At 49.1% G+C, this 10,660-nt stretch overlaps 1 protein-coding gene across 2 annotated transcripts; it reads right to left on the reverse strand.

The window, feature by feature from the left end:
- Nucleotides 1–226: 226 nt before the first annotated feature.
- Nucleotides 227–8,342, reverse strand: pcdh18a (protocadherin 18a). 2 transcript variants are annotated; one of them, XM_037114498.1, is made up of 4 exons: nucleotides 5,468–8,342; nucleotides 4,738–4,793; nucleotides 3,925–4,097; nucleotides 227–1,915 (listed from the first exon to the last, which is right to left on the reverse strand). In XM_037114498.1, exons 1-4 carry the CDS (start codon nucleotides 7,955–7,957, stop codon nucleotides 1,086–1,088), a joined length of 3,549 nt encoding a protein of 1,182 aa, XP_036970393.1. In that variant the 5' UTR covers nucleotides 7,958–8,342; the 3' UTR covers nucleotides 227–1,085. The 2 variants fall into 2 exon arrangements, with proteins under 2 accessions (XP_036970393.1, XP_036970386.1); XM_037114491.1 differs by having other exon boundaries at nucleotides 4,738–4,826.
- Nucleotides 8,343–10,660: the final 2,318 nt, after the last annotated feature.

Below are 10,660 nucleotides of genomic sequence, written 5' to 3' on the forward strand. Positions count from 1 at the left end.
ACTGGGGAATAATGAGGCTCGGGGAAGGGTTTGCCTGGAAAGCACAAAGCAGATTTCTTGGCTGTGGATATCAGATGGTGCTGCAGTCCCGATGCTGAACATTAGGGGGTGCTAAGAGACAGGGGGGCAAATGGAGCCAATTGGTGAGGAAAATCTCATGAGGGAATGAATGAAGTGAATCATGCAACTGCTGACGGAAGTGTCCAATGATGGTTTCAGACATAACTCTGTTAAGAATCCCTCCGCTTTATTTATCATCCAATGGTCACAATGTCACCATACAAAAACCAACTTCCAACATGGAACTGCATTGGAATGTGATTATTTTTAATACACACACACACATGTTCAATAACAAAATTAAATACAATTGTTTTTTTGTTTTTTTTTATAAAATAAACAGGGCAGAGGAAAAGAGACACATTAAGTGATATTAAGACATGCAGTGACAGTTATAAAAAATAGACATTTCCTTTTCTTTTTCTGTACAAACATACATGGACACATATAAATATATAGAAGTAAAAAAGAGTGTATTTTTAAAATACAAAGGTCAAATTGTACAGTTACATTCCATAATAACAAAACAGAAGACATAGCACAATATTCAAGTGAGTTTGCCTTTTTCCACAGACACTGTACAGTATAGTACACTGTAAAAGCTGAAATTAGATCACACAACTGTTGGTTCCTCCCTGTGGAGCCTGTTCACGCAGCTGTAAACATTACAAATGAAGAAAGGGTACAGTTTCTCTTGGTGGATTTCCCGTTTGAACTCGCTCATTCGAGCAAACTTTCGGAGAGAACGGAACAACAACTGAGCAATCTGCTTCTTGGAGCGCTCGCTTTGATGCCTTTTAGTCACCTCAATCACAGCTCCAGTGCCGCGCTTTACTTTCCTCTGCGAGTCTCACAGCACTGGGCGATCGAGAGGCTATTTGGTAAAAAATAAACAAGACAAGCATTACAGTGGATGAGAAACAGTCATCGTAAAGTTTATATATGTTGGCACGAAGAACAAGCATTTGCCAGAAATGTGGTGAAAGGTTGAAACCACGCGGCGGTTTCTCACTTCTTCTCCCGCTCTAGTTCTGCCTGACGTCCTGCAGCAGCTTGTTGATCTCGTGGACCAGCTCGCTAGTGTCCATTCCGGCCTCGTGGCGGCCCTCGCTGCTGCGCTTGCCACCCGGGTGACCCGGGTGGAAGACACCTTCAAAGTCATCTTCCTCGTAATTCTCTGGGATTTCCTCCATGGCTGGCAGCCATTTGAGGTGTGGTGGCTGTCCGTTGGCGGCGGTGGCTGTGGAGGTGGAGGCTGGGGAGGGAGAGGCGGGAACGTGGTTGGTTCCCACGGATCCACTTCCAGGGTTCAGGTAATGGGTGTTGGCTGCCCATGCAGCCACACCTGGGGGGTAGGCGGGGCCTTTCCCACCTGGCAACAACCCTCTCCTGTTATCCTGAGGCACGGCATTGTTACTATGGTTACCAGCAGCGTTGCCCCCACGCCCGCTAACTCTCTCAGTGGTCGTCGAGGACGAGGGTGGGCTTGTTTCAGTGCACTCTGCGTACGAGTCCATGTTAGGAGGGAGGAGCCGCTGGAACACAGAGTTCATCTCAGTGAGGAGGGAGCCAGCCCCTCCTCCAGCTGCACAACCGTCACCTCCTCCGGCGACGACTCCCCCGGCCCCACCCTCTTCGCTCCCAGGCTCCTTGCCGAAAGTGGAGAAGCTCTTGCGGCGTTCCGAGTCAACGGAGGACTGGTCATCGTCGATCTGGGGCTGCTGAGCGGACTCCTCCCCGGGGATGTACATGTTGTTGCGGTAGTCGGCGGAGGAAGCGGGGGAGGAGAGCGGGGGCATCCAGCACTGGTCAGAGTGTCCCAAGACGCGACACTCATCCGTGCACAGTCTCATAGCTGAAGGAAAAAGAAAAAGAAAAAAACAGAGAGAGACGGAGAGTGATGAGCTGGTCCAGATGCAAAATACTTTTTTTTTTCTTTTTTTTAATGACAAACGCTGTACATGAAACAGAATGAGAAATAGAGACAAACACGGGGAATGACTGCAGAGCAAAACAAGTTTGATACATCAGATGTTCGAAACTCTTCTCACAGGAGGGGAGTTTGTTAGAGATGTTTGTTGCCGCGGTAGGAAAGAAAAAGTCAATACAGTTAAATAAAACAACAACGCTTCAATAATACAGTAATTCCTGAATAATACAAAACTGATACGAACCCTGAGACTGTAGCACGATGGGTAATGTAGTGTTATCTATGAAGGGATGCACAGTTCAGCCGAGAGTCGAAGTACTTTTTTTTTTTTTTTTCTTTAGCACAAAACAAGAGAGGGAACGCAGCTGAGTATGACAGACTATGTCTCACTGTGTTAGCATGTGAATACCCCTTGTACAGTGACCGTTAATTATTTCACACGGCTGTGCTTCGGTCTTTCATTAATGTCGAAAATCACAGCTCTTCTTCCTGATCTCTCCATATTCCTGGGCGGAGGACCAGATTGGTGATATTTACAGCTCGCGGCATGGAAGTCAAGGTAGTGCCAGGTAGGAAAACAATCACAGGCACTGGATAAATAAATGAAGAACCACCCAAATGGCATTACAGGCAGATGTTAATGTGATATTTGGCTGCTCTGCCAAACAGGCCGGCATCCCGTGACTACGCAGCTGAGGCAGGGATTTGCTTGTTTAGTTCTTTTTATCGTATCTAGCATGAATAGCCACATTTTGCCCATCTAAATAGAAAAATCTAAACAAATTAAATCTATTGAAGAGAAACATGGATAATCCCCCCTCTCGGCCCATTATCTCCCTCCCCTCCCCTTTTTTTGCATTAGCATAAAAGATAGGGGGAGGGAGGGTGGAGGGAGCTGGGCTACAACACCTTCAAGTCTTTCTAAAAGGGAGAAAGGGAAAAAAAAAGGAGATACAGAAAGACTGCCCATGTCCACCACCCCTCCTTTTATCCATCTCAATAAAGATAGAGAATACATTAACAGGTACAGACGGAGAGAGAGAGCGAGAGATGCCGAGGAGCTCTCAGGCATGTAGGAGAGAGCGAGAGAGGGGCAGTGTATGTGGGAGAGAGAGAATAACATCATTCTAAAAGCAATTACTATGAATTCTCCTCAGTTCAGACATGAAAGCGCACCACTGTCACTCACCGGGGGGAAAAAAAAGAGAAAGAAAAGGAAAAAAAAGGGAATGAAAAAAAAGAAAAGAAAAAAAACAGCACACTGAGACGCATACCGATGAGTGACAGGCGACTCATCTCCGCTCCGGGGAGGATTTTACAGACACGACTCTAACTTAGGGGCAGATAACGCACACACTCACACAAGAGAGCCACACACACACACAGCAACGGGCACGCTGTAACCTCTCTCGGTGTGATAACGAGCGTGGAAATGAGGACTGCGTGGAAGAATGGGGCTGAGCACAATGGCGATTGTGTTGGCAACAGGGTGAATGGAGTGGCTGTATAGGCAGGTGGACAGACAAATAATGGGCTCAGGGGCCCCGGCGCTGTCCGTGGTGCTGAGATTTGTCAGGCAAGGAGGTGCATTAGGGGGCCGGGTGTGCCGAGTTCAGGTGCATTCACGGCTAGTTCGTTTAAGTTTCTGGGAGAAGAAACAGACCAGGAATGAGTTTTTTTCAGTAGTTTTAATCGGCCCAATCAAACTCAGATGAAGTCCTTGGGAAAGTATTACTAGATAACTTTTGCGAGATTAATCCAACGTGCGACTTGGCGCTCTGGAACTGAGGCGATAGTTGAGTGAAAGGTGCTGCTATGTGGGGTGTGAGGCATGTGACTGAGTTCAATTTGGCAAGTCAAGGAAAGGAGTGAGAAATTGTGTATTTGGGGGGGAGAGTTGTCAGAGTGGGTGTGTCCCATTCCTGAGAGCTCACCTGGGTGGAGTCGATGGTGCATTTCGAGGTGTATCAGGTCAGAAAAGCCCTCCCCCAGCAGCAGCCTGTCCACGGGGGATTCCCGCCCCATGTCACAGTCACTGTCCCCCGCTTCGCTGTCCCCACGGCCACTGTCCTTCAGGCTGAACTTGTCCATGTCTTGTAACGCATACCTGAGTGGGCAGATCACAAGCACATATAGGTATCAGTCAGTCGGAGATACTGAATCCGCAAAACAAGTTGACATTTTGCAAACACAGAGCTGAGTGCCTTCTGTTTGGCAGGCTGATAGAATCTGTCCTCCGACAAGACTAATGACAAATAAATCCATCGTATAAAAACTTGAGGCTGCTTCTGGAATCTGTCAAATCTCGAGACAAGTCTCGGGCGCCCATAAATCCTACATCGCAGGTAGATCCCCTCAATAAATCTATCACAACAGCCACTGGGGGCATCAATAAATCCATCATCTAGAGATCATGAGGGGATATTATGATGAAAGTAATGATGGATGCACACTTTGCCAAACTGAGCCCCGATTTTTTTCAAGGAAGAGGGGCACCTGGAGAATAGTCGTGACACTCAGACAAATGAGTTGCACACTTCTGAACTGAATGACGTCGGTATGGTAACAACTGGAATGTGAGTACATTTAAAACCATGATCTGCACATAACTGACCGACTGACAGGCAACAGTTCACAACAAGCATGTAATACACAATGAAACACAAGTGGTTTAAAAAAGTAAACAAAAGATAATCTTTCAGGGGAGGCTGGGAGGTGGGGGGGGCTGAGGGATAGGGGTAAATTACCTGTAGCTGCGGGAGTATTTGTTGCCACGGAAACTGGGTCTGGGCTGGTACTGGCCCTGATGGAGCATGGACAGAAGCTGTGAGACTTGCTACATCCGAAAATAACAAAAGAAAAACAAAACAAAAATAAAACAAACAAACCAAAAAAAAAAAAAAACAGAAAGGGGGGCAGGGAGATGAATAACGGATGGGTAATTGAGGAGGGGTGAAAAAAAGAGAGAGAGACAAGACAGAAGACAAAATAATGGATGAGTAAACACAAAATGGATGATGGAGAGGCTGCTAAAAATGGATGAGACAAAATGGATGACGTTACAAACGAAAAGAAAAAAAAAAGGTGGTGGTGGTGGTAGTTGTTGGGGGGTGGTTCTAGATGACTATGGAGACGTATGACTGAGGGGTGAGTGGTGGTTATGGTGGAGGTGATGGTGGCGGGGTGTAAACAAGGTAAAGACATAGACACATCTATAATCATCAACAGTTTTAATGAGAGTCAGTTTGAACTACAGGGCAGCTTTGATTAAGTCACTGTCACACATGGAGATGAGTTAATTTGCGCAAACGGAGACAGCTGTGTGAGGACAGGAAGGCTGGGGTGTGTGTGTGCGTGTGTGTGTGTATGAGTGAGAGAGAGAAAATTTGTAAAGGGGCTAAGGGACCACATTTAAAATTTCTGAGAACAATTAGCTCCTGTGTGTGTGTGCGTGTGTGTGCGTGTGTGTGCGCTCACCTCCACCGGTGGAGTAGCGTGCGCCAGTTCCAGTGCAAAGCTCTCTGGGATGTGATTGGATGAGATGGTCACCAGGCTGTTCAGTGATTGCCGGCTGTGGTGATTCTGCCTGCTCCCCATCTGGGCACGCTCCATCGGGGGCGTGGCCGAAGGTGAGCGGTGGTGGGCCCTGATTGGCAGCGTGCCGTTCACCGTGGGGACGAGGGTGATGTCACCTTTGTGGATCTGGCGCGAGGGCTTTTTGGGGTGGTGCTGGTGAGTCGATTCGGCCACCCGGCAGTTGTAGGAGTGTCTTGTGTCCTTCTTCTCGCGGTTGCAGTGGGCGGCGAACACCACCATGATGACAAGGAGCAAGGCGCAGATGGCCCCCAGGGAGATGATGATGATCAGGGACACGTCCAGAGAAGACTCGCCCTGGTCCATCACCTGGACGTGGTTCTCTATGTTCTCATAGAGCGTGATTTTCAGCACCGCCTTAGCGCTCAGGCTCTCCCTTCCTTGATCTCGGACCACGATTGTCAGCTCAGCGTGCTCATGTGGGAAGTTCTCCAGGCTGGCGTTGGCGTGGATTTCACAGGTTCTTGGGTCAATGAGAAAGAAGCCCTCATCGTTGCCACTGACGATGGAGCAAATGAGCTCAGCGTTGACCCCTGTGTCACGATCAGTCGCCCTGACCACGGTCACCAAGTGTCCCGCCTCTGTGAACTTCGACGCCGGTACGTCAGCGGTGAAGTTCCACAGCTGGGGGACCACGATGACTGGGGGGTTGTCATTCTCATCCAGGATGTTGAGAATGACGGTGGCGTTGCTGAGCAGCGATGGTTTCCCCGCATCTTTGGCTTGCACAACAAAGGAGATGCGACTCACATCCTCACGATCGTAGGTGCGCAGAGCATAGATGGCGCCATTGGAGGGGTCAATGGTGACGTAGGTGGAGATGGAGCTTCCGTGAACAGAGTTCTCCAAGATGGAGTAGCTCACCTGCCCGTTGTTGTCCAGATCCGGGTCAGTGGCCATGATGGAGGTCAGATACGCTCCAGGGGCATTGTTCTCTGATTTGAAGATCTCATATCGGCCCTTCTCGAAGCGTGGCGGGTTGTCATTTTCATCAGTGACATGCACAGTGAAGTGTTTGACTGTGGAGAGACTGGGGGTCCCCCGGTCCTCCGCCACCACCGTCAGACTGAACTCTGACCTCTTCTCGCGGTCCAAAGACACATTGGTCAGGATCATGTAGTTGTTCTCATAGGTCTTCTGGAGCTTGAAATATCCCTGCCCGTGAAGTTTACACTCTACCTCCCCGTTCAGCGCAGAGTCCAAGTCCTCCACCCTCACCAGAGCCACGAACGTGTCCAGAGGAGACGCCTCCGATATGTAGGCTGCGTCCCCGTTCCCCTGGGAGGACATGAGGTTGATGCTGATGTCTGGTTTATTGTCGTTCACGTCGACCACTTTGATCAGGATCTTGCAGTGTGCTGGCATCGAGTTCGGTCCCATGTCCTGAGCCTGGACATCAATGTCATAAGAGTTCACACTCTCATAGTCCACACGTCTGATGAGCGTCAGGTGACCGCTGTCGGGGTTAATTTTGAACGTCTCCATGATTTTGGGGGACACGTGACTGCTGAATGAGTAGACTATTTTGGCGTTGGTGCCGTCGTCTGCGTCAGTGGCGTTTAGGTCGATGAGCAGAGTGCCAACAGGTGAGTTTTCTGGCAGATTTATGACGTATGACGACTTCTCAAAAACTGGGCTGTTGTCGTTCGAGTCTGCAACGCTGATTTTGAGGAGGGTCGTACCCGTTCTGGGGGGAACGCCCCTGTCAGAGGCCGTGTACTGAAGTTCATAACTGGAGCGCATCTCCCGATCCAGCTCCCTGAGCACCACCAGCTCCGCGTATTTCACCCCGTCAGTCCTGGACTGGATGTCTATCTTGAAGAAGTTGTTGGGCTCTAAGGCATACGTGTACAGCGAGTTCTCCCCGACGTCGGGGTCCGTGGCGCTGTCCAGGGGAATGCGCGCTCCCACGGCCGCGCTCTCGGAGATCTCGATGGGGATGACGGCGCGGGCGAACTGTGGTGCGTTATCGTTGATGTCCAACACCTCCACCTCGACGTGAAACAGCTGCAGGTGCTCGGTGGGGAGTGTCAGCACGTCGAACTGGATGGAGCAGTTGAGGTTCTTTTCGCAGAGTTTCTCGCGGTCAATTTTGGTCCTGATGCTGATTTCTCCGTCCTGCTCGCGCACCGAGAGGAAAGACGAGCTCCCCCGCTGCATAGCCCTGAAGCGCAGCGACACCGAGCTGGGAAGTTTGGCCAGAATATCCGCGACATCGTCTTTCAAACGGGCAATAACCGTGCCGACCTTCTGCTCCTCGTAAATCTGATATTTCAGCGTCTTACCGGAGACGTGTTGTGTGACCAGCGCCAAAACGGCCACAACTTTCCACATTCTCGTCAGAAACAGTCCCTTTATTTTTCCTGCTGGCATTTTCTTCGTGGAAGCCGAACAAAACAAAACAAAACAAAAAAGGCAGATCCGAAATAACAGCTCCGAAACGCAGCCAGCTCCGGTGTTTTAACTTACTAAAGGCTGCGCTCCTGCAATCACCGGCTGCATTGCTTTCTCCGCGGAGCGAGGAGAAGAACAAAACATTCGCCTGTTAAAACGCAAGCTCGCTCAAGTTGCACTCAATTCCGCAAAAGCATCCAAATGTCCTCTCTATCTGTCCTCCCTTGTCACGCGGATCTGTTGCGCGCGTCCAGTGTCCGGGAGAAGCAGCTGAATGCCACTGAAAATCCGTGCGCCTTTCTCCCTCTCCTCCCTGCGTCTGGTCTTGTGCGCTCTGCTTCGCTCCCTCTCTCCGTGTGAGCTGCCTCTGCACACAGACTTGCCCAAAATAACCCGCCTCTAGCCAACTTGTTGTACATCAGCCACGGCCCCCCCTCCTTTTTTTTCACATCCCGGGAAAGACAAACGCTCCTTAAATCAAAAAGCTGGCTGGTGGCCACTCAAACTCCAGAAGAGGAGGCGCAAGAGGGGAGGGGGTTAAACAAAAAAAAAGAGGAAAAAAAAAGGAGAAAGTTGGGGGGGTAAAGAAAAACCCCGCCCTGTGGGGTTCACTCTCTCTACTCTTTTTTTTTTTTTTTTTTTAAAGAATAACGATCAAGGCGCTACAATGGACAGGGGAGAAAATAAACTCAGGAAGAAAACATTCATTCAGGCTCACCCAGCCGTTTTTCATAGCTATAAAACCGCAGGAAGGTTTACGAGTTTCTCGCTTCGGGTCTGTTCTCCCCCAGACAGCATGGGAACACAAAGAGTCTAAATTCTCATTAGATAAGTCAAAGATAGAGTCACCAATCATCAGCGCAGTCACCGGATCACCTCCGGAAGCCGCGATGGGCACACTTTTGATATATGAAATACAACCCCGGTCCAGAGCCGGCCATCAGCAGCTGTCACCACTCACTCCCACTATGCGTCTGACGCACTGGATGCCTCGGCATTAGTGTGTGTGCGTGCCAGGAGCTTATACTGTATCTTTCTCTGCTCTTTCAAGTGGCAGACCCCCTTCTCCATGCACAGGCACTGTATGTGGGGGATGTTTGGAGTGCACTATATATATATATATATATATATATATATATATATATATATATATATATATATATATATATATATATATATATATATATATATATATATATATATATATATAATGCCTCATCTGTGGCTGTCTACGGGTGAGAGTATAAGTCGGGTAAGCCGTGTGGCGAATCGCGTAGAAAGGGATCCGGACTCTAATGAATGCCTTTAAAGAGTTGGTCACGCCGAGGAACAGCTCTGTCCCCGTGCGCGGATCTGTTCGACATCACTTCAGAAACTCCCCGCAGGACGGGCTTCCGATAACGAGCAGCGCAGCAACCCAGAAACTCACCAGATCAGGCAGGCGAGAAATAATAGTAATAATGATAAGAATAATAATGTCATAATAACAATAGGAAACAGTCCGATTTATGTGAATGCGCACGCACAGGCGAGGGGCGAATAAATGAAACAGAGAAATGGAAGCAATGATAAAAATAAATAAATAAATAAATAAATAAGGGGGGGGGGGGGGGTTATGAGCTTTAACGAATGATCACAACTGGGACCGTGAGTTCTGGAGACCATCTGGCGCGGTTTGTTTGGCACCGGGACCCGGTGACTACAGGCGAACCAAACAAGAACCCCCAACCCCCCACACACGCAACTGTGAGAAAAATTACTTGTCATTGGGGGGGGGGGGGGGGGGGGGGGGGGGGGTACAGTGCAGCCTCTCCACATCCATTCGCACATCTTCGGCGCGCGCACGAGGCAGCGCCGTGCCCGCGCGTGCGTCAAAGTGAGACAAAATGCGCCCTCGGCTAACGGGGACTGAAGCTGTTGCCGGTGGAGCGCCCACCCTCTCTCTTTCTCTCTCTTTCGTAGTTTTCGTAGCTCCCCCCCACAAAAAAAAAATAAATAAATAAAAATATCAGAGCAGAAGTTGGTTGGAGAGGAGACGCGGCTGTGGGAGCCGCTGGTGAGACAGGCGCCTCGCACTCTCCGGTCAGCAAAGTCATCTCTCACTCAGAGTCAATTTAGAGAACTAGGATCAACCTTAAGAAACAGAGAGAGAGAATCCGCGAAACAAATGAATAATTTACCACCAGCTGCTGCCTCAGAAACGTAACATACACAGAAAAAAAAGGAGCTTGATGATATTACTGAGCAGGTTATTCAGTGTGGGCTGATCTTTCAACGCGCAGCATCTGCACGGCCCTCTGAAAACAATGGCTTATTAAATATTCCGAACGTGCACGGACATCAACCAGAAGACACCCGGAGACCCTAAATTGGCGGAAAAACCTTTATTCCCACTCCGAGCCTCTATTCACTCTGAGCCATGTCTTGCAAAGTGTTTGCATTCACTCCTCTCGCATCTTTCAACCACCGGCGCGCTTTTTTTTTTTTTTTTTCTTTCTTGGGTTTTGGTTATTTAAACAGGTTTGATACGGGCGCCCGGCATTTCCATAGCTCCAAATGTTCACAATGCCGTAATGCAATTACTCCCTGCGTCCCAGAGAAGCTAATCACATTTGGAGAACAAAGTCAGCCGCCGGAGTTTATGGAAGAAGGGAGCGAAAGAAAAGGCGCAGAGTTGGAGGG

Source organism: Acanthopagrus latus, chromosome 1 (assembly GCF_904848185.1).
Source record: "Acanthopagrus latus isolate v.2019 chromosome 1, fAcaLat1.1, whole genome shotgun sequence".
NCBI lineage: Eukaryota > Metazoa > Chordata > Actinopteri > Spariformes > Sparidae > Acanthopagrus > Acanthopagrus latus.

Coding starts and splice junctions, on each gene's coding strand:
- pcdh18a (XM_037114491.1), bottom strand. CDS start 7,957: ATGCCAGCAGGAAAAATAAAGGGACTGTTTCTGACGAGAATGTGGAAA. Junction 4,827..5,467: donor ACGCTACTCCACCGGTGGAG/GTGAGCGCACAC, acceptor TTTCGGATGTAG/CAAGTCTCACAGCTTCTGTC. Junction 4,098..4,737: donor AAATACTCCCGCAGCTACAG/GTAATTTACCCC, acceptor CTGCCCACTCAG/GTATGCGTTACAAGACATGG.